Below are 22,311 nucleotides of genomic sequence, written 5' to 3'. Positions count from 1 at the left end.
TTACTGGTCCCTTCCACAGCAAGCAACTGCGCGCCAGTCTGAGTCTGGGTCGTCTACCCCGGGGCTCGAAAGGAACGCATGCTATGCTCTGCTTTCAGCCACCCGACTCCTTTCCGGAGCACAAGAGCCGAAAGGCCGTAGCCCCTCCAGTATCTTCCCTCCACGCCGTACGGAGCGGCTGCCGGGTCAAACTCCAAACTGAGGCGGCCGCCCCTTACCCAGCCCACGCCTCCTGCAGTCGCGAACTTCATCTTCCAGGGTCCCTGAGGGTCTCAGGGTCTAAGGCCCGCTGCACTCTGGGAGTGGTAGTTCACGCGGGCCGCTGGCCTCGACAAGAACAATGGGAGAAGTCTGGGGCGAGAACCACATCTCCCGGCGGTCCGAGAGATGGCTTTCTGGGCCGGGTCAGGCTCCCATAGTCCCAGCTCTCGCGGCCCTAGCTCGCGGCGGAAGGAGCGAGACGCTCGAACTACATTTCCCGGAAGCCCTTGCGCGTCGCCCTCTCCCGCCGCGACGCGGGGTCTAGGCTCTTTAGGTGCGGTCTAAGGGTGACCAGCCGGCCGGCCTCGGACTCCCGCTCCCGTGGTGCCCCGCGCGGCCGGCCCAGCCCCCGGCTTGTGTCGGCCCAGCGGCGGCGCTGGTTGTTGTCGTGAACCTAAGCCGCCCCGCCCCTCCTCTGCTCCCCTCCCCCCGGCCCTGCGTACGGGCCGCCCCTCCCCCCGCCTCCCCGGCCCCTCTCACGGTGCCAAGATGGCGGCGGCGGCGGGCGGCGGCAGTTGCCCCGGGCCTGGCTCCGCGCGGGGCCGCTTCCCGGGCCGGCCGCGGGGCTCCGGCGGGGGCGGGGGCCGCGGCGGACGGGGCAGCGGGGCCGAAAGAGTGCGGGTAGCTCTGCGGCGCGGTGGCGGCGCGGCGGGGCCGGGCGGAGCCGAGCCCGGGGAGGACACGGCCCTGCTCCGTTTGCTGGGACTCCACCGGGGCCTGCGCCGGCTCCGCCGCCTGTGGGCCGGCCCGCGCATTCAGCGCGGCCGGGGCCGGGGTCGGGGCCGGGGCTGGGGCCCGAGCCGGGGCTGCCTGCTGGAGGAGGAGAGCAGTGACGGGGAGTCCGACGATGAGGTGAGGCAGTCGGAGGCGTCCCCAGCGCCGGGCGGGGCGGAGGCAGGGGTCTTCCAGGGGTCTGGGTGGCCTCGAGGGGTGGCGTGGGGAAGTGGAGTCCTCAGGGCTCTTGGGGAGGGAAAGGGCCCTGGAAGTAGGCAGGGGAGGAGGTTGGCTGTGCGGAGCTGTCGGTGGAAGAGGCCTCTCCAAGTGGATAGAGAAGCCTGAGCTGCCGCTGAGCACTTGGGCTCGAGGCAGGTCCTGCTGAAGTGTCCTGGGCTGATCCTTCTTGGTAGTTGGCAAAGCCAGGGCTGGAGAGATTTGGGCTAGGAGGCTATGGGACTGCATGCCCAACCAGTGGTGGTTGACAGCAGAAGCGTGGCTTGAGTGGACGCAGGCTAGCCTGTGGACCTGCAAGCTGCCCCACCCGGCCTCATAAGCTCCGACACATCACATTTCACCAGTGCACCAATTCTTCTTCCGACTAAAGTGGGGAGAGGGGAGAATGGTGGAGGGCTTCCTCTTGGGGGCAGAGGTGGAAGAGACATGGGACATAAGTGAGACTGGGCACTCCAGCAGGTCTGAGTTCAATTCAGGGTTTATCACTAGTCTCTCAGAAAGGGCTCGGAGGTGTGGGTTGTATTGCTTGGGACGGTTTGTAGCCACTTGAGGGCTCACGGCAGGTCATAATATGATAAACTACTTAATACACGCACATGCACACCCCACTTGGGTGCCCCAATTCCCATTTTTCATTCAGAGAGAAACTGCAGCTTGAGAGGGCATAGACAGAGGTTCTACTTTTTTCTGAGTTGGAGGATGAGGGAATATGAGGGTAGTGGCTACTGCCTGAATTAGGAAGACCCTGTTCTGTTCCCTTTGAGCCAGTGGACCACTGATGGCTTGTGCTGGTCTGGTCTGAAACTGGGGATGCAATTTGAAAATACATTCTATTTCCATCCCTGGGAAGAGATTGTGTTTTTTTCCCCCTTCACCTTCTAGTCTTTTTAGTTCATTTGTAAATAGGGATACGTTGTGGGGGAAGCTGGGGATATTTTCCTCAATACCTGAGTCTCAGGCTAAACAAGGGCTTTGGCACTGACTGCTGTTTCTCCCCTCCACCCCTGGTCCCCTAAATCAGGAGTTTCAGGGTTTTCATTCAGATGAAGATGTGGCCCCCAGTTCCCTGCGCTCTGCGCTCCGATCCCAGCGAGGTGAGTGACGGGGAAACTCTACCTCTGTAGCTTTATAGGAATGTTACTCTTGCTTTTCGTGTCAGCTCTGCCCTGTTCTAGAGTCTCCATCAGTTACCAAGTGTGTTCCGTGTTCGAAGCCCCAGCTAGGCTGGGCTGTGGGGGAAACAGACAAGTCAGAGTCCCTGCACTCGTGGAGTCTTTCTCTGTCTGCAGGGCCAGCTTGACCCATCTCCCCACACCTATTCTCCTTTTAGGTCGAGCCCCCCGAGGTCGGGGCCGCAAGCATAAGACGACCCCCCTTCCGCCTCCTCGCCTAGCAGATGTGGCTCCTACACCCCCAAAGACTTCTGCCCGGAAACGGGGTGAGGAGGGCACAGAACGGATGGTGCAGGCACTGACTGAACTTCTCCGGCGGGCCCAGGCACCCCCAGCTCCCCGGAGCCGGGCATGTGAGTCCTCCACCCCCCGTCGGTCTCGGGGACGGCCCCCAGGACGGCCAGCAGGCCCCTGCAGGAAGAAGCAACAAGCAGTAGTGGTGGCAGAAGCAGCTGTGACAATCCCCAAACCTGAGCCCCCACCTCCTGTTGTTCCAGTAAAACACCGAACTGGCAGCTGGAAGTGCAAGGAGGGGCCCGGCCCAGGACCTGGGACCCCCAAGCGTGGAGGACAGTCTGGGCGAGGAGGCCGTGGAGGCAGGGGCCGAGGCCGAGGCCGGCTCCCCCTCGTGATCAAGTTTGTTTCAAAGGCCAAAAAAATGAAGATGGGACAGTTGTCCTTGGGACTTGAATCAGGTCAGGGTCAAGATCAGCATGAGGAAAGCTGGCAGGATGCCCCCCAGGGAAGAGTTGGATCTGGGCAAGGAGAGGGCCCTTGCTGGAGAAAGGAGCAGAAGCTGGAGGAGGAGGGAAAGGAGGAGAAAGAAGAGGAAGATGAGGAAGAGAGAGCTGTAGCTGAGGAAGCAATGGTGCTAGCTGAGGAAAAGGAAGAGGCAAAGCTGCCATCACCTCCCCTGACTCCTCCAGCCCCTCCACCTCCTCCATCCCTGCCACCCCCCTCAGCATCTCCTCCATCCCCACTTTGCCCTCCCCCCCCACCTGTGTCTCCCCCACCCCCACCATCCCCTCCACCGCCTCGTGCCCCTGAGGAGCAGGAAGAGTCCCCTCCTCCCATGGTCCCAGCTACATGCTCGCGAAAGAGGGGCCGGCCTCCCCTAACTCCCAGCCAGCGGGCAGAGCGGGAAGCTGCTCGGGCAGGGCCAGAGGGTACCTCTCCTCCCACTCCAGTCCCCAGCACCACCACAGGAGGCCCTCTGGAAGACAGCCCCACTGTGGCCCCCAAAAGTACCACCTTTCTGAAGAACATCCGACAGTTTATTATGCCTGTGGTGAGTGCCCGCTCTTCCCGTGTCATCAAGACACCCCGGCGATTTATGGATGAAGACCCCCCCAAGCCCCCAAAGGTGGAGGTCTCACCTACTCTACGGCCTCCCATTGCCACCTCCCCGCTGGCTCCCCAGGAACCAGCACCAGCCCCATCTCCACCCCGTGCCCCAACTCCTCCATCTACCCCAGTCCCACTCCCTGAGAAGAGACGGTCCATCCTAAGGGAACCCACATTTCGCTGGACCTCACTGACCCGGGAACTGCCCCCTCCTCCCCCTGCTCCTCCACCGGCCCCACCCCCACTTCCTGCCCCTGTCACTCCATCCCGGAGGCCCCTGCTCCTTCGGGCCCCTCAGTTTACCCCAAGTGAAGCCCACCTGAAGATCTACGAATCGGTGCTTACTACTCCTCCTCTTGGGGCCCCTGAAGCCCTTGAGCCAGAGCCACCTCCTGCCGATGACTCTCCAGCTGAGCCTGAGCCGCGGGCGGTGGGCCGCACGAACCACCTCAGCTTGCCTCGATTTGCCCCTGTGGTCGCCACTCCTATTAAAGCTGAGGTGCCCTCCCCTGGGGCTCCAGCTCCAAGCAGTGGGCAGCAGCCTCATGCTCAGCTGCAGCAGCCCCTACAGGCCTTGCAAACCCAGCTGCTGCCCCCGGCACTACCACCACAGCAGTCACTACTGCAGCCACAGTTACAGCTGCAGCCACCGCCACAGCAGGCGCCACCACTGGAAAAGGCCCGGATTGCAGGCCTGGGGTCCTTACCACTGTCTGGTGTGGAAGAGAAAATGTTCAGCCTCCTCAAGAGAGCCAAGGTGCAGCTAATCAAAATTGACCAGCAGCAGCAGCAGAAAGTGGCGTCTTTGATGCCGGTGAGCATGGTGCTTTGGCCAGGCCCCTGCACCCAGTCACTTAGGCTCGATTCTCTGCAGTCCCTTTACCTCCTGTCTCTCAGGACACCTTCTAGCATTGCAGGGAGCTTCCAAGCCAGTCTTTCCTCTGTCCCCCAGCTTCTTGGGTTCCTTCCCTGGCCCCATTTGTCCTCACTCTCCATCCTCTGACCCTATTTATTCCCCCACCAGCCCAGCCCTGGAGGGCAGATGGAGGAGGTTGTGGGGACTATCAAGCAGATCCCAGATAGAGGTTCTGTCAAGTCGGAAGATGAATCAGTGGAAACTAAGAGGGAGAGACCATCGGTATGGAGGGGGAAGAAGGACCTCTGGGGAAGACTGGCAGAGGGGGTATGAGGGGCAGCTCTCCACAGGTATTCCTGGTTTCTCCTCCCCCAGGGCCCGGAGTCCCCTGTGCAAGGCCCCCGCATCAAACATGTCTGCCGTCATGCTGCTGTGGCCCTGGGTCAGGCCCGGGCCATGGTGCCCGAAGACGTCCCCCGCCTCAGCGCTCTCCCTCTCCGCGATCGGCAGGACCTCAACGCGGAGGGTAGGGGCGGGTGTGTTGTGGGGAAGTTTTGACAGCTGTGTCAAGTTTGGGGGTAAACGGAGGAATCAAGAACCTGGGAGAATGGCAGCTGACTAGGGTGCTTAGGGCCAGGTGGCAAGTGGGTTGGAGTGCTAGGTCTTAGAGCAGACTTAGGAGCACCTGGAGCCTGAGCATGGTAGGAAAGTAGGGCCAGTTGAATGGGATCTCTGGGAGGTCAGGGAACCGAGGTAGAACTCCTGTGCTTTGTGGCTCCATCCCCACCTCTCCACTGCACTAGATACGTCATCAGCATCTGAGACCGAGAGCGTCCCATCCCGGTCCCAGCCGGGAAAGGTGGAGTCAACAGGGCCCGGGGGAGACTCAGAGCCTGCAGGGTCTGGAGGGACCCTGGCACACGCACCCCGGCGCTCACTGCCCTCCCATCATGGCAAGAAGATGCGGATGGCACGGTGTGGACACTGTCGGGGCTGCCTGCGTGTGCAGGACTGTGGCTCCTGTGTCAACTGCCTGGACAAGCCCAAGTTTGGGGGCCCCAACACCAAGAAGCAGTGCTGTGTGTGAGTAGCTGGGGCGCAGGCTCCATTCCCGCCCATGGTTGTCAGTCACCCAGGTCTCCTGCCCCAGCAGAGCAGTGGGATTGGCATCCTTGTGGAGAGCTTCCTCTCTTCCCCCAGACCACCAGTCCCTTACCCTGGTGACGTGCTGCTCCCCTCCCCAGATACCGGAAGTGTGACAAGATAGAGGCTCGGAAGATGGAACGGCTGGCCAAAAAAGGTAACGAGGCTTGAGAAACATTTCTTTACACAGTCTTACTGAGATGCATGGTATGGAGGAAACTGTCTTTCTCTGCTCTCCTCCCTTTATCTTTGCAGTCCACCACCTTTGTCGTCTTTCCCATTGTGCACTTTTGTATCTCCCGTACTTGTTCTCTTCTGCCGCGCTTTTTTCTGGCTTTTCTCCATGTTAGTATCCATGTCCCTGGCTGAGCTCAGATCCTACTAAGTCCCCTGTTCCCACAGGCCGGACGATAGTGAAGACGCTGTTGCCCTGGGATTCCGATGAATCTCCTGAGGCCTCTCCTGGTCCTCCAGGCCCACGCCGGGGGGCAGGAGCTGGGGGGCCCCGGGAGGAGGTGGTGGCCCCCCCGGGGTCCGAGGAGCAGGACTCCTTCCTACTGCAGCGCAAGTCAGCCCGGCGCTGCGTCAAACAGCGACCCTCCTATGATATCTTCGAGGACTCGGATGACTCAGAGCCCGGGGGTCCCCCTGCTCCTCGGCGTCGGACCCCCCGGGAGAATGGTATGAATTGTTTGCTGCTTTCGCTATAAGTCCTATGTGAGGAAGGGTTAGGACTCCCCAACCCAAGGCTCTTGTCAGTCTCCAGGAGAGTGGCTGAGTGAAGAGAAGGGTGTGGTTTTAGTGGACAGGGAGAATGGGTGCGGGAGGTTTTCAGTAGGTTATTGAACAAGGCTGAAGTCATTCTCATGGACCTGGGCTCATTAAAGGCCTGGGGATCAGGAAATCACATAGGGATGGTAGAGGAGGGGGGATGGGGCAGAGAAGAGGGGGAACATCACCATTCCTGTTTCCTGCCTAGAGCTGCCAGTGCCAGAACCAGAGGAGCAGAGCCGGCCCCGCAAACCCACCCTGCAGCCTGTGTTGCAGCTCAAGGCCCGAAGGCGCCTGGACAAGGTCAGCATAGCCCCACACCAAGAACCTGAGCCCTGTGTAAGGTGTGGCTCCATCCCAAGGAGCTTCCTGGCTCCTTGGCTCCGTGGCTCAGGGTCACAGGCTCACCTGAGTGCTGTAGTGTGTCCATGCCAGAGGACAGGTCCTGGGTGGGTGAAGCAGGCATATCTCTCTGGAAGGCCAAGTAGGCAAAAGGCAGGGTGGCGTAGGCTGGGCAGAGGGCAGTGAAAAGTTGGGAAAGGGTGGGGCCGCAGCCCTCTGAGCAGCACTGTCCCTCCCTAGGATGCTTTGGCCCCTGGCCCCTTTGCCTCTTTCCCCAATGGCTGGACTGGAAAACAAAAGTCTCCAGATGGTGTGCACCGGGTCCGTGTGGATTTTAAGGTATGGCACAGGGTGGTAGGGACTGCAGTGGGAAGAAACATGTTGGTTACCAATGAGAACCTTGGTCTTTAAGTTTAGATCTTGCTGTGTTCTTGGCTGCTCCCTGATTTTGCATCTTCTCTTCCCTCAGGAGGATTGTGACCTGGAGAACGTGTGGCTGATGGGTGGCCTCAGCGTACTCACCTCCGTGCCAGGGGGACCACCCATGGTGTGCTTGCTGTGTGCCAGCAAAGGCCTGCATGAGGTTGGATCCCTTCCCTCTCAAGTCTCTGTTAGCCCTCACTGCCTGGTTTTTGGGCCCTTTCAACAGGGTCACCTTCCCTGGCCTCCTGGCCTCTCACTCTGCCCATTGTTCACTCTCCCCACTCCTAGCTGGTGTTCTGCCAGGTCTGCTGTGACCCTTTCCATCCATTCTGCCTGGAGGAGGCCGAGCGACCCCTGCCCCAACATCATGACACTTGGTGCTGCCGCCGCTGCAAGTTTTGTCACGTCTGTGGGCGCAAAGGCCGGGGATCCAAGGTTTGGGCACAAGGGCCGTGGCAGTGTCAGCATGGAGGAGAGGGGTGTCTCTGAGCCGGTAGGTTTTGCCATTGCTGTCTTTCTCCAATATCCTACAGCACCTCCTGGAGTGTGAGCGGTGCCGCCATGCTTACCACCCAGCCTGTCTGGGGCCCAGCTACCCAACCCGGGCCACACGCAAACGGCGCCACTGGGTGAGAGATGAGGCCCTCTCCCCTGGCGTTGGAGCCCTAAATTAATGCCGCCACCACCCTAGGATTGCTCTAGGCCAGGGCTCTTGGGGGTGCAAGGGTGGAGGTCCTCTTGGGAGTTTGATAAACATCACATGTCCTCTTCAAGAATTTCTCACAGACAAGATTTCTGTGCAGAATTTGTATATAATGGTTTTACAGGCTCATGGATTCCGTAGTTCCCGGCTTACAGTCCCCTGCTGTAGCCTCATCTCTTCCCGTCTCACTCTGCCAGTCTCCCCACTTCATCTCTCTCCTGCCCTGCTTCTTTCTCTCTCCATCCTCCTCTTCACCTCTCCCACACACCTGTTCTCCTTACCCATCCTTCGCATCTGTCTCCTGCCCACTCCTCTTTGCCCCTCCCCACTTTGCACTGCTCCAGCCTGGTGTCTGGCTCTCCCCCTAACATTGCCCTGCCCCTCCCACCCCCCAGATCTGCTCAGCCTGTGTGCGCTGTAAGAGCTGTGGGGCGACTCCAGGCAAGAACTGGGACGTCGAGTGGTCTGGAGATTACAGCCTCTGCCCCAGGTGCACCCAGCTCTTTGAGAAAGGTGGGGACCTGGGCCCTGGGGGCCACCGGGGAATGGGCCAGGTTCCTAGACAAGCAGTTGGAAGAGATACTCTTTGCTAGTATTTCTCCACTCTTCTATCTCTGGAGCCTTTCCTTCCATTCAAAGTACTCTTTTGTAGGAGCCCACCTAGTACTTAAGAGAGGGACATGGCCCCTCTGAGGGCAGTGGGAGTGGAAGTCTTGGACCCCACCTTCATGGTGGTCCCGGAAGTACTTCCTAGAACCTTAAGTCTCTGCTGAGCTCTCTGAAGACCTGGGCTTCCTTGTTGGCTCAAACAGCAGGTTTAGTTTAACAAGGCTCTTTGCATTGTGAGGCCTTGGGGCTGCAGTTAGGAGAGCAACCTTATCCTTAGCCAGCCTTTGGGGCATGGTAGGACCCAAGTGGGGCAGGACAGGGCAGCTCATGCAGCAGTCGTGGGCCGGCTGGCCTCCATGCCAGGCTGCTGAGGGCAGCTCATGGCACCAGCCCCTCTGACTTGCCTCTTCTTGCTCCAGGAAACTACTGCCCGATCTGCACACGCTGCTACGAAGACAACGACTATGAGAGCAAGATGATGCAGTGTGCACAGTGTGACCACTGGGTGCACGCCAAGTGTGAGGGGCTCTCAGGTGAGTGGACGGAAGACTGGGGTGTGGTCTCAGCCCTGTCCTGCCCTTTGCCACAGGCTCTCAGGGGACAGTGAAATGTTCTTAGTGACCTGGGGCCGGCTGAGAACCTCCACATCACTGAAACCATTTTTCCCTTTTCTGTCCTGGCTGTTCTAGATGAAGACTACGAGATCCTTTCAGGGCTGCCAGACTCGGTGCTGTACACCTGTGGGCCGTGTGCTGGGGCCACGCACCCCCGCTGGCGAGAGGCTCTGAGTGGGGCCCTGCAGGGGGGCCTGCGCCAGGTGCTTCAGGGCCTGCTGAGCTCCAAGGTGGCAGGCCCACTGCTGCTGTGCACCCAGGTCTGCGGGCCCGGATGACTGGACGGGAGGGCCCCGGCCCAGCACGAGCCCTGCTGACTTCCCCTCTTTGCAGTGTGGGCAGAATGGACAGCAGCTGCACCCAGGGCCCTGTGATCTGCACTCTGTGAGCCGGCGCTTTGAGGAAGGCCACTACAAGTCTGTGGTGAGTGGGACACTGAGGAGCCCCTGCGTGCCTGGGGGAGAGAATTGGGGTAGGGGCTCGGGTCCTGACAAACCCCCTTACAGCACAGCTTCATGGAGGATGTGGTGGGCATCCTGATGAGGCACTCTGAGGAAGGAGAGACACTGGAGCGCCGGGCTGGAGGCCAGACCAAGGGGCTCCTACTGAAGGTGAGTTCTTCGGGGGCTGCCGTGAGGGTGGCTTGCACGGTAGCGGGGAGGAGAGAGTGGGTTCCTGCCCCCATCACCTCTCCTGGGGAAGACAGTTCTTCTCATCCTGTTAACCCATTCCCCAGCTGCTAGAGTCTGCGTTCGGCTGGTTCGACGCCCACGACCCCAAGTACTGGCGACGGAGTACCCGGCTGCCCAAGTGAGCAAGGCTGGGTAGCAGGAGGGGAACCAGGGAGTGAGGGCAAAGGCAGGGGCACCTGGGAATCCAGGGTCCAGCTGGACTGAGAATAGACAAGGAGCAGAGTTAGGGTCTTGGAGGGCGGTGGGAGCAGGATGAGAGTCCCCAGTGGTTCTAGACGAGCAGAGACTCATATTGTGTGGTTAACTCTTACTTCGGTTGTACATTATGCAAGGTGGTGTTGGGGACAGCAGTGGGCAAGCCATGTTTGGGGGGTTGGGCAGGCACTGATAACCCGGACAGTTAGGGCTTTGATGGGGAGGCCCAGGGGCTGTGGGAGCCCAGAGGAGGTGCCTGCCTAGAAGCCTCAGGCCTGAGGTTTCCCAGAGAAATGACATCTAAGCTGAGAAGTGGAGGAGAAGTATTCTGGGCACGGAGAACAGTATTTTATGTGCCAAAGGTGGCATGAGAGCGTCTGGCTTGTTTGGAAGGCTGAGAGAAGTTCCACGTAGAGAGAGGACAGAGGGGGTCATGGTGTAATCATGTTGATCCTGTGGGTGGGCCCCAGTCCAGCACCCCTCCGTTAGATGTGTCAGAGGCTGACCCTGCCTGTCCACAGCGGAGTCCTTCCCAATGCTGTGTTGCCCCCATCCCTGGACCACGTCTACGCTCAGTGGAGGCAGCAGGAACCAGAGACCCCAGAATCAGGGCAGCCTCCAGGGGATCCCTCAACAGGTACTGAGCAGTTGGGGCTAGAAGCTCGATCGCCTAGTTGGTGGGCCAGGCTCCGGGTCCTCATTCTTGGACCGTCCTTCCCATACCCCTTGCAGCTTTCCAGGGCAAGGATTCAGCTGCTTTCTCACACTTGGAGGACCCTCGTCAATGTGCGCTCTGCCTCAAGTACGGGGATGCGGACTCAAAGGTGAGGGCTACTGCATGAAGACCCAGGTAGTAGGGTCTGGTCTCCAACTCCTCTCCTCACACCGCGACTCTGCTCCCAGGAGGCGGGACGGCTCCTGTACATTGGGCAGAATGAGTGGACACACGTCAACTGTGCCATTTGGTCAGCCGAAGTGTTTGAAGAAAATGACGGCTCCCTCAAGAACGTGCATGCTGCTGTGGCTCGAGGGAGGCAGATGGTGAGGGCACGGGCCTGGAGAGGGGGCAGTTCTCAGGGACTGGCTTGGGGCCCAACTCCAGTAGAGACAGCTCTGGTTTCGGTCTCCGCCACAGCTTGTCCTTGGTGCCTCTTTTGGCCGTCTAGGACTCGAGTGCTGCAGCGAAAGCAAGTCTTCTGTTTGTGCTCTCTGGCTTAATACGGGCCTGAAGCCTGGGAGACTAAAAATTAGATGATCTCCTGTTACTAAGCTTGTGTGGCATTTACCTCTTACTCCATCCCTGTGAGGTGAGGTACTGCGTGGGAACCCCCGCTCTGTGGGATGCTGCCAGCTCAACCTCAGGAAGTAGGATGAGAGAGAGACCTGCCGCAGTGGGCAGATGTCAGGGTTCAGTGAAGTAATATGGGCTCCACATTAGAACAGCGTGAGGGAACCTTAGCTCCTGTTACTTTTTTCCTGCTACAACTCTGTTTCAAGAAGTCTGCGCTTGTTTTGATGTGCATGTGGGCCTGGATGCCACTGGAGGGGAGGTAATATGCTGCTGTTCTGTGAGGTGCTAGGTTCGGCAGGGGCCCAAGCGGAGTCTTTGAGGTTTGCGATGCTAGGTGTCAGGCCCTGGCTTCCTCACTTAGCAACCCCTTCTTCCCATAGCGCTGTGAACTCTGCCTGAAGCCTGGTGCTACGGTGGGCTGCTGCCTTTCCTCCTGCCTTAGCAACTTCCACTTCATGTGCGCCCGGGCCAGCTACTGCATCTTCCAGGATGACAAGAAAGTGTTCTGCCAGAAGCACACAGACCTGTTGGATGGCAAGGTGGGCCCTCATCTTGGGGACACAGTGCCCCGCTGCTCTCTCTCTGCTTCCTCTCAGGGAGCCCCGTAGCCCCTCGGGCCTCACCCAGCTGCCTCTTAGTGTCTCTTCCTTGTTCCCTTACTCCCCGCTCCCAGTCCTTTAGTCAAGCCCCTTGACTGACCGGTCTCTGGAGCGAGCCTTCCCTCACATCCCCCTCACCCCCTCACCAATCCAGCAACCCCATTTGCCACCCACCTCCCAGGAGATCGTGAACGCTGACGGTTTTGATGTTCTCCGCCGAGTCTACGTGGACTTTGAGGGCATCAATTTCAAGCGAAAGTTCTTGACGGGGCTTGAACCTGATGCTATCAATGTGCTCATTGGTAAGCAACTTGCTTTCTCCCCTCGTCTTCCTGACCCTGCCTAGGCCCGCTCTCCTGACCTCTCCCACCCACCTATACCATAGGCTCCATCCGGATCGACTCCTTGGGCACTCTGTCTGACCTCTCAGACTGTGAGGGACGGCTCTTCCCCATTGGCTACCAGTGAGCAACCCAAGGGGCGTTGGTGGGGCTGGGGGCCTCCAGGGCTGGATCTTGTTTCCCAAGCTGTCCTGACCCTTTTGTCCCACCCCCGCTACCCCCCAGGTGCTCCCGTCTGTACTGGAGCACAGTAGATGCTCGGCGGCGCTGCTGGTATCGGTGCCGGATCCTGGAGTATCGGCCATGGGGGCCGAGGGAAGAGCCGGTTCACCTGGAGGCAGCAGAAGAGAACCAGACCATTGTGCACAGTCCTGCCCCTTGCTCAGGTACGGCCTTGGAGCGCACGCACTTTCTTCCCCGAGTGCTGTCCTCTGCAAACAGCTACCCACCAAGCCTTGTTCTCCTGTGCCCTAATGAAATCCCAGGATGTTTGCTATTGTTCTGTTTGTTGTAATGGTAGTAGCTTAAGATTAACTTCATGCCAGGAGTGAGGAGAGAGATGCGCGTTAACTGCTTATAAGGGTGGCAGCTTCGGATAAATGTAGGGAGCATTTATGGCCACCTGACTTGGGGCTCCATGCTCGTGTTATGCTCCCCATGGCCCCTTGAGAAGGGGATAAGCTCCTCCGTACATCCCAGAAGGGGCATAGTGGCGGAGCTAGGGTTCAACCCTAGATCTGCTCATTTCCCAAACTGACACCCTCCTCTCCATGCTAGCACTTAGGGCCGGTTGGCAGGAAGCACCAAATGGGCTCAAGGACTAGTAGAGAGAGAGGTCCTGGTGGGCCCAGGGGGAGGAGGGAGAGATGTGGATTGTGCTGTGGGCAAGGTGTTTGTTCTGGGTTGGAGCACAACATGGAGGAAAGAGAGGAAAGAGGGTACGGCCATCCTGGCCGGAAACACAGGAGTGTTGGGAGGAGGCGGCAGAGATCAGCTTGTACAGATTGGGTGGAGCCAAGTAATGGGGCACCACAAGTGCCAGGATGGGGTGGATGTGTTTGATGTGGCTGGGATATGCAGCGCAAGTAAGAAAGTGGCCATGCTGGAGGGAGGGCAGTACCCTGCATGGGGCGTGAATCTGGAAGAGAGCAGCAGGCATCCAGGAATTGAGAAAATGGCAAAGGATGGGTGAGGAGGGGGTCACAAAGGGACTCTGAGCCAGGTGTATGGGGAGGTTTTGCGGAAGCCAGAGAGGTTTGAGACCTGGGCGATGACTGGGAATGCAAGCACCTCGTGCCCAGGTCAGGGGCCAGATGGAGAAGGTGTGGGTGCCTCAAAAGAATGAAAGGTGTGTGAGCAGAGGCTTTCACAAGGAGCCCCCGCCACCCACGATGCCATTCTCTTGCCTCTTTAGAGCCCCCAGATCATGTGGACCCCCCGCCAGATACCGATGCCCTTATCCCTAGAGCTCCTGAGCACCACCCACCCGTTCAGAACCCGGACCCCCAACCTCGGCTGGATCCAAGCAGCGCCCCTCCTCCAGCCCCCCGCTCCTTCTCGGGGGCTCGAATCAAAGTGCCCAACTACTCACCATCCCGGAGGCCCTTGGGGGGTGTGTCCTTTGGACCCCTGCCCTCCCCTGGTGTGTACCTGGAAGTCCTGGGGAGGGGTGGGGCAGGGTGAGGCAGGAACTCCTGGCTGACACCAACCCTTCCCCCTACAGGAAGTCCATCTTCTCTGACCCACCACATCCCTACGGTGGGAGACCCGGACTTCCCAGCTCCCCCGAGACGCTCCCGTCGCCCCAGCCCTCTGGCTTCCAGGCTGCCACCTTCACGGCGGGCCTCTCCCCCTCTCAGAACCTCTCCTCAGCTCAGGGTGCCCCCTCCTACCTCAGTCGTTAGAGCCCTCACACCTACCTCAGGGGAGCTGGCTCCCCCAAGCCGGGCCCCGTCTCCTCCACCACCCCCTGAAGACCTGGGCCCAGACTTTGAGGACATGGAGGTGGTATCAGGACTGAGTGCTGCTGACCTGGACTTTGCGGCCAGCCTGCTGGGGACTGAGCCCTTCCAGGAAGAGATCGTGGCTGCAGGGGCCGGGGGGAGCAGCCACGGGGGCCCGGGGGACAGCTCAGAGGAGGAGGCCAGCCCCACCCCCCGCTACGTCCACTTCCCTGTGACTGTGGTGTCCGGCCCTGCCCTGGGTCCTGGTGCCCTCCCTGGAGCCCCCCGCATTGAACAGCTGGACGGAGTGGATGATGGCACCGACAGCGAGGCCGAGGCAGTCCAGCAGCCTCGGGGCCAGGGGACTCCTCCTTCAGGGCCAGGAGCAGGCCGGGCGGGGGTCATCGGGGCTGCAGGGGACAGGGCCCGACCTCCCGAGGACTTGCCGTCAGAAATCGTGGATTTTGTGTTGAAGAACCTAGGGGGGCCTGGGGAGGGGGGTGCTGGACCCAGAGAGGAGCCCCTCCCCCCAGCACCTCCTCTGGCCAACGGCAGCCAGCCCCCTCAGGGCCTGCCCCCTAACCCAGCTGACCCCACCCGGACGTTTGCCTGGCTCCCTGGACCCCCAGGGGTCCGGGTATTGAGCCTGGGCCCTGCCCCAGAGCCCCCCAAACCTGCCGCATCCAAGATCATCCTCGTCAACAAGCTGGGGCAGGTGTTTGTGAAGATGGCGGGGGAGGGTGAACCTGTCTCACCCCCGGTGAAGCCACCGCCTCTGCCCCCTCCCATGCCCCCCACGGCTCCCACTTCCTGGACTCTGCCCCCAGGACCCCTGCTGGGTGTATTGCCAGTGGTAGGGGTGGTCCGCCCCGCTCCGCCCCCACCCCCCCCTCCATTGACGCTGGTGTTGAGCAGTGGGCCCCCCAGCCCGCCCCGCCAGGCCATCCGTGTCAAAAGGGTGTCCACCTTCTCTGGCCGTTCTCCACCAGCGCCTCCACCAAGCAAGACTCCCCGGCTGGAGGAAGATGGAGAGTTCTTGGAGGACACCCCCCAGGGTCCAGGGCCTTGTGGCAGTGGGTGAGTGAGCGTGGCCAGGCTGTGGAGTGAGAGAGAGGTGGGCAGGCGAAGGCACTCAGCCTTCTTACGGTGCCCCTACCCCAGGTTCAGCCGAGTGAGGATGAAAACGCCTACTGTGCGTGGAGTTCTCGACCTGGATGATCCTGGGGAGCCCACTGCAGGGGAAAGCCCGAGGTGAGTGGCCAGCCTCCTTTCCCTGGAGGCTGTGGTGCCACTGTCCTTTCCTCCTTCTGACAGGTCTCTTCTCACAGGCCCCTCCAGGACCAGTCCCCTCTGCTGCCATTTCCCGAAGGTGGTCCTCCCCGGGCCCCTGATGGTCCCCCTGACCTGCTGCTTGAGTCCCAGTGGCACCACTACTCAGGTAGGGACCAGCCTCACCCTCTCACTGCCTCCCTCCCCCATGCTTGTCTCAGCTGAGTAACTGAGATACACAATTGGTCCATTTGAAACACTCCCTGGGTCTTGCACATTGCACACTCAACCTGGATACGAGCCTGAGGTGGGGTGCTAGGGTTGCAGAGACACCCTTAGGAGCTCGTGGCCTGTGGCAAAAACAGACACATGCCTGTCCAGTGTGCCCAAGAGGTCAAGGAAGGGCTTCAGAACTTCGTGTGCCAGGGTCAGAGGGTTAGGTACCTAGTAAAGCCAAAGATGGAGTTCTGGGGATCATTCAGAAAGGGTTGAGCCCACTTGAGACCCAGAGGAAGGGCAAGAGCAGTAGGGAAATCAGAGGAGAGTGGTATCCAGAGGCTCAGGGAAGGCAGTGTAGTCGGCCATCCCAACTGCCGCAGAGGACTCCATGCACGTGGGGTCTGGGAGAGGTGTACTGTCTGTGCAGGTAGCACAGGGTGGGGAAAAGGTTGTGTCAGAGTCCAAAACTGAAGCAATGGGTGATGAGGAAGCCAGAACAAAGCCCAGGCACCTCACCAAAAAGCTCAGCTGAGAGTCTTGGAGGGGAGCGGGGGACAGACTTACAGGGGTTTTATGTGAGGGCTGTGAAAGCAAAGGCAAAAAGGAAGGTGAATGGGACTCGTGGATGGAAAAGGAGGTGGGAGAAGGTGTGGCAATCAGGTTTGAATTGGAGACCTCTGAGACAAAGGGAAGGACACGAGGAAGGTGTACAGGCATACCTCATTTTATTGCCTTTCACTTTATCACATTTTTTACAAATTGAAGGTTTGTGGAAACCCTGCATGGAGCAAGTCTTATCAGCATCATTTTTCCAACAGTATTTGCTCACTTTGTGTCTCTGTGTCACACTTTGGTAATTTTCATAATACTTCAAACTTTTTCATTATCTGTTACGGTGATCTGTGATCAGTGATCTTTGCTGTTATTATTGCAAGAAGATTACAACTTGCTGAAAGCTCAGATGATGGTTAGCATATTTTAGCCATAATTAAGGTATGTACGTTGTTTTTTTTAGCCATAATGCTGTTGCACATTTAAGAGACTACAATGTAGTGTAAACATAACTTTTATATGCCCTGGGAAACCCAAAAGATTTGTTGACTTGCTTTATTTCAGTATTTACCCTAATGCGGTGGTCTGGAACTGAACCCGCAATATCTCCGAGTTATGCCTGTACTTGCAGAGATAATGAGACATCAGGATGCAGGATGGGGCACTTGGAGCAGTTCTGGCTGATGGACTCAGTGAAGCTGGAAGGGCAGTGCTCTGCTGGTCATGGAGGGCAGGGGGAGAGGGAGTGGGCTCCAGCCAAGTAAGCTGGTAATTGAGCAGCCCAAGGCTCAGAATTTCTCGTAGCCCCAGTCCTGTTGGGATGTGTGGATTTTCTCATTATGTAGAGCTCAGTTGCTGAGTAAGGAAGTGGAATGAAGTAGACTGAGACTGTTTAGCTGAAAGGCTACTTACTGGGGTCAGAGACGGCGTAAGAAGGTAGTAGTGACCATGACATACAGGTCCCTGCCCATAGGGACCAGACACATTTTGCTAGAGGAAACCGACATGTAATTAACAAGTGCACTTTAGCTTAGAATGAGCGCTGTGAGAAAGAAGCCAGTGAGAGTGTGCCTGGGCGAGGCCTCTGTCTACAGACTGGTCTCTGTAGTTGTGTTCAGGGAACAGAATGGAAGTGAGGGTGGAGAAAGGCGGAAGAAGTCAGAGGAGGACCCTGGGGCACTTGGAGGCTTGATGATGATGTGGGTCACACAGCAAGAGTTAGGTTTAGGCTTGCTTAGGGCCAGAGGGTGGGCGTATGGGCAGATTGGCCCAAAGAAGTTAATGTGGGAAGAAAGTATGGCCATGTGAGTCCTGCCTCTCCTAAAATGTGCTCCATTCAAAACATTTGCCCCCATCCCACTCACCCTAGGTACAGTGGTCAGGCCTCAGTTCACATCCTGCTTGAGCCAATAGCAGCATTTGGTGCATGGATCCCTCCCTCCTTGAAGCACTTCCTTTCCTGGCTTCCAGCCCTCTCCTCACCTCTGGTTGTGCCTCATTGTTCTAGCCTGTCAACTTGGGTATGTCCCAGGACTCTGGCCTTGACTTCTCGATCTCCACTCACTCCTGAGTGCTTTCGTCTATCTTCCTGGCTCTAAATCCCATCTCTAATTCTGATAGCTCCCAAATTGCTAGCGAGGCTCCTGTATCCTGCTGCCCACCTGCCATCTCTGCCACAAGTTGAAAGGGGAGGTTTTCTACAAGGGATCTGACTCAGTGCCCTTGACTTCACTACAGACTTGTTTCTCCCTCACCTTTACCGCCTCAGTCAGTGGCCGTTGTATCCTTCCAGTTGTTTGGACTCCACACCTGGAGTTGTCCTTGACTTGACTCTTTCTCACATCCACATCACCTATGTTAGCTAGGCCTGTCTGTCCTAGCTTTAAATTCTTTAGCCCTTGAGAAGTCCCTCATGGTGTACATATACTTGATTCTGTGAGTATCGGCTTTTCATAATACTATATTGGTAATCTTTACAGAAATGGGGTGCACATAAAAAAATTGTTGTTTAGTCAATAAGTCATGTCTACCTCTTTTTTTTTTTTAATAAATTTATTTATTTTAGTTGGGGGCTAATTACTCTACAATATTGTAGTGGTTTTTGCCATACATTGAGATGAATCAGCCCTGGGTTTACATGTGTTCCCCATCTTGAACCCCCCTCCCACCTCCTTCCCCATCCCATCCCTCTGGGTCATCCCATTGCCCCACTCCTGAGCATTTGTCTCATGCATCGAACCTGGAATGGTGTTCTGTTTCACATATGATAATATACATGTTTCAGTGCTATTCTCCCAGAACGTCCCACCCTCACTTTCTCCCTCAGAGTCCATAAGACTGTTGTATGCATCTGTGTCTTATTCTGTCTTGCATATAGGGTTATCGTTACCATCTTTCAAATTCCATGTATATGCATTAGTATACTGTATTGGTGTTTTTCTTTCTGGCTTACTTCACTCTGGATAATGGGCTCCAGTTTCATCCATCTCAATAGAACTGATTCAAATGTATTCTTTTTAATGGCTGAGTAATATTCCATTGTGTATATGTACCACAGCTTCCTTATCCATTCGTCTGCTGATGGACATCTAGGTTGCTTCCATGTCCTGGCTATTATAAACAGTGCTGCGATGAACATTGGGGTACACGCGTCTCTTTCAATTCTGGTTTCCTCGGTGTGTATGCCCAGCAGTGGGGTTGCTGGGTCATATGGCAGTTCTATTTCCAGTTTTTTAAGGAATCTCCACACTGTTCTCCATAGTGGCTGTACTAGTTTGCATTCCCACCAACAGTGTAAGAGGGTTCCCTTTTCTCCACACCCTCTCCAGCATTTATTGCTCGTAGACTTGGATAGCAGCCATTCTGACTGGCGTGAAATGGTACCTCATTGTGGTTTTGGTTTGCATTTCTCTAATAATGAGTGATGTTGAGCATCTTTTCATGCGTTTGTTAGCCATCTGTATGTCTTCTTTGGAGAAATGTCTGTTTAGTTCTTTGGCCCATTTTTTGATTGGGTCGTTTATTTTTCTGGAATTCAGCTGCAGGAGTTGCTTGTATATTTTTGAGATTAATTGTCTGTTGCTTCGTCTTTTGTGACCCCATGGACTGTACTCCAGCAGGCTCCTGTGTCCATGGGATTTTCCAGACAAGAACACTGAAGTGGGTTGCCATTTCCTTCTCCAGAGGATAATCCCAACCTAGGGATCAAACACACGTCTCCTGCTTGGCAGGCAGATTCCTTACCACTGAGCCACCAGGGAAGCCCACTTAAAAAAACACATGTGCAAAATAGTTCTCCAGTATTGTAAATTTTGTGTGAGATTCAGAAGAATGAGGAGTAGATAGGCATTTGTGATAGGCTGAGTTTGAGTGAGCTGTGAACATGTCCTACAGAAAAGGGACTGCAGGCCCTTTAGAAAAACTAATGTCCACTCTGTAGGATTCACTGGGCAAATATTGCAAGAGGAAGGCTATTAAATCTAGTAACTGTGCTTATACCCGAGGAGGAAGGGAAGGCAGAGGGGAGCCAGGGACGTTTGAGTCAAGGAAGGGTGACCCTCCCCAACTCTGATCTGCTCCCTGGGGCCAGGTGAGGCTTCAAGCTCCGAGGAAGAGCCTCCATCCCCAGAGGACAAAGAAAACCAGGCCCCTAAACGGGCTGGCCCACACCTGCGTTTTGAGATCAGCAGTGAGGATGGGTTCAGCGTGGAGGCAGAGAGCTTGGAAGGTGAGTTGGGGATAGCATTGACAGGGAGGGGAGATGTTCCATAGAACATGATCCTGACAGCTCTGGCCCTGCGCTCTCCCCAGGGGCGTGGAGAACTCTGATTGAGAAGGTGCAAGAGGCCCGAGGGCATGCCCGGCTCAGACATCTCTCCTTCAGTGGTAACTGAGGGGGGTCCACAGGGATGCTGGGAGCTGGGATGACTCCCAGTTGACAGGATGGGCCTCCGACATGACCAGTGTGTCCTCACCGTTGACTCTCCCCAGGAATGAGTGGAGCAAGGCTCCTGGGCATCCACCACGATGCTGTCATCTTCCTGGCAGAGCAGCTGCCCGGGGCTCAGCGCTGCCAGCACTACAAGTTCCGCTACCACCAGCAGGGAGAGGGCCAGGAGGAGCCACCCCTGAATCCCCATGGGGCAGCCCGCGCTGAGGTCTATCTCCGGTGAGAGGTCTGGGGTGTGGCCCCTGGGTCCGGGTAGCCCTAGAGGAGTTCTCAAGGCTGGGAATTTAGTCTGCACAGATTGGAAACTGAGGTCTGAGAAGAAGACACTAGGCTACTCCAGAAGTTGTTTCTGGAGCCCACATCAGAGGAATGATGTGTCTCTTCCCTTTTGCTGTGTCTTCAATAGTAGCAGTATTCCTCCTGCCCCAGCAGCAGCAGGCCCAGGCCAAAGAATAAATGGGTAGCATCTTCTGAAAGAATGGCTACGAACCTCCCTCCTTTCCTTCCTCCCACCTGCAGCAAGTGCACCTTTGACATGTTCAACTTCCTGGCCTCCCAGCACCGGGTGCTTCCTGAGGGAGCCACCTGTGACGAGGAAGAGGATGAAGTGCAGCTCAGGTCAACCAGGTAAGGGGGCAGGCCAGGGTGCTGGGGGTGGCATGGAAGGGCCCAAAAGAGGGTGATCAGGGCAAGAGAAGTCATTTCTGGGTACCAGCCTGTGTGACACTGCCATCCCCCACCAGACGTGCCACCAGTCTGGAGCTGCCCATGGCCATGCGCTTTCGCCACCTCAAGAAGACATCCAAAGAGGCTGTGGGTGTCTACAGGTTCGTGGGGTTGTGGGGAGGATGCCCCTTGGGTGGACAGGCAACTGCCCTGGTCAGGGGCTGCCTTGGTTCTGTCCCCCTGACCTCCCCCTTGCCCATCCTACCCTGCAGATCTGCCATCCACGGGCGGGGCCTGTTCTGTAAGCGCAACATCGATGCCGGCGAGATGGTCATTGAGTACTCTGGTATTGTCATTCGCTCTGTGCTGACTGACAAGCGGGAGAAGTTCTATGATGGGAAGGTAGGCTCTGCCAGGCCATGGGAATGAGGCAGCTGAAACAGGGCGGTCCATGGGAACAGAGCCTCTGATGTCCCCACCCTGTCCCTGTAGGGCATTGGGTGCTACATGTTCCGTATGGATGACTTTGACGTGGTGGACGCCACCATGCATGGCAACGCTGCCCGCTTCATCAATCACTCGTGTGAGCCCAATTGCTTCTCTCGAGTCATCCATGTGGAGGGCCAGAAGCACATTGTCATCTTCGCCCTGCGTCGCATCCTGCGTGGTGAGGAACTCACCTATGACTACAAGTTCCCCATTGAGGATGCCAGCAACAAGCTGCCCTGCAACTGTGGCGCCAAGCGCTGCCGTCGCTTCCTTAACTGAAGCAGTGGCTGCCTGCCACGCCCCCCGCTGCCATCTTGCCCCTAGCCTGGGGGCTCCCTCGTCCCTCCCAGAGCATCTCACCTCCACCCTCATGTTCAGGGTGGATGTGGGCATGCAGGTGGTGAGGGCCCTGCCTCCACCCCTCCAGCCCACCCAGCAATCGCCCCCTTCTTGCCCTGGGGGCCCAGGATGTAGATATTGTACAAAAGTTTCTAAATCCCTTCTTTTCTATGCACTTTTTTATTTAAGGGGGTGGGATCCCAGGTGGGAACCCCCCCACAATAAAGTCTGTCAATGTTTGGAGAGGTGGTCTTCCATTTGTATGGTGCTAGGGGCAGGTAGGAGCTCCTGTTTCTCTGTGCCCCACACCCATCCTGAGCCAGGGAAGCCTGTCAGCCTAAACAGGTAGGTGAGAGGGCATGGTTCAGAGCTAGAATTGTGGGGGTCTCTTAAGGCTCAGAGGTAAATACAGTACCTATTCCGGGTTAGAATCTAAGTCCCTGTAGATGAACTCTCCCAGGGGGAGCAGGGCCTTTTCTCAGAGGGGACCCTGGTTGCCCAGAAGTAACCCACAGCTGGTCTTGTATGTGAGGTGGGATTGGCCCATTCCTGTGGGGGTGGGAGTAGAAGGGGAATCA

General features: G+C 57.4%; 1 protein-coding gene across 6 annotated transcripts; it reads left to right on the top strand.

Moving 5' to 3' along the window:
* Positions 1 to 735: 735 nt before the first annotated feature.
* Positions 736 to 21,976, top strand: KMT2B (lysine methyltransferase 2B). 6 transcript variants are annotated; one of them, XM_081516666.1, is made up of 37 exons: positions 736 to 1,113; positions 2,234 to 2,306; positions 2,543 to 4,542; positions 4,753 to 4,866; positions 4,960 to 5,110; positions 5,388 to 5,667; positions 5,829 to 5,884; positions 6,130 to 6,408; positions 6,707 to 6,801; positions 7,081 to 7,179; positions 7,310 to 7,423; positions 7,552 to 7,698; positions 7,797 to 7,892; positions 8,362 to 8,479; positions 8,995 to 9,108; positions 9,265 to 9,449; positions 9,523 to 9,612; positions 9,696 to 9,800; positions 9,926 to 9,999; positions 10,598 to 10,713; positions 10,809 to 10,900; positions 10,980 to 11,117; positions 11,748 to 11,906; positions 12,148 to 12,268; positions 12,352 to 12,430; positions 12,533 to 12,693; positions 13,722 to 13,949; positions 14,031 to 15,327; positions 15,412 to 15,501; positions 15,579 to 15,688; positions 19,880 to 20,017; positions 20,101 to 20,175; positions 20,281 to 20,458; positions 20,759 to 20,866; positions 20,983 to 21,066; positions 21,178 to 21,307; positions 21,398 to 21,976. In XM_081516666.1, exons 1-37 carry the CDS (start codon positions 751 to 753, stop codon positions 21,671 to 21,673), a joined length of 8,133 nt encoding a protein of 2,710 aa, XP_081372792.1. In that variant the 5' UTR covers positions 736 to 750; the 3' UTR covers positions 21,674 to 21,976. The 6 variants fall into 6 exon arrangements, with proteins under 6 accessions (XP_081372792.1, XP_081372791.1, XP_081372795.1 ...); XM_081516665.1 differs by having other exon boundaries at positions 12,121 to 12,268; XM_081516668.1 differs by lacking the exons at positions 736 to 1,113; positions 2,234 to 2,306 and having other exon boundaries at positions 2,549 to 2,737; positions 2,882 to 4,542.
* Positions 21,977 to 22,311: the final 335 nt, after the last annotated feature.

Source organism: Giraffa tippelskirchi, chromosome 7 (assembly GCF_054371585.1).
Source record: "Giraffa tippelskirchi isolate mGirTip1 chromosome 7, T2T-mGirTip1v1.2.pri, whole genome shotgun sequence".
Classification (NCBI taxonomy): domain Eukaryota; kingdom Metazoa; phylum Chordata; class Mammalia; order Artiodactyla; family Giraffidae; genus Giraffa; species Giraffa tippelskirchi.
Note: the sequence above shows the minus strand (reverse complement) of the source record. Positions and strands in the feature narration are given on the sequence as shown.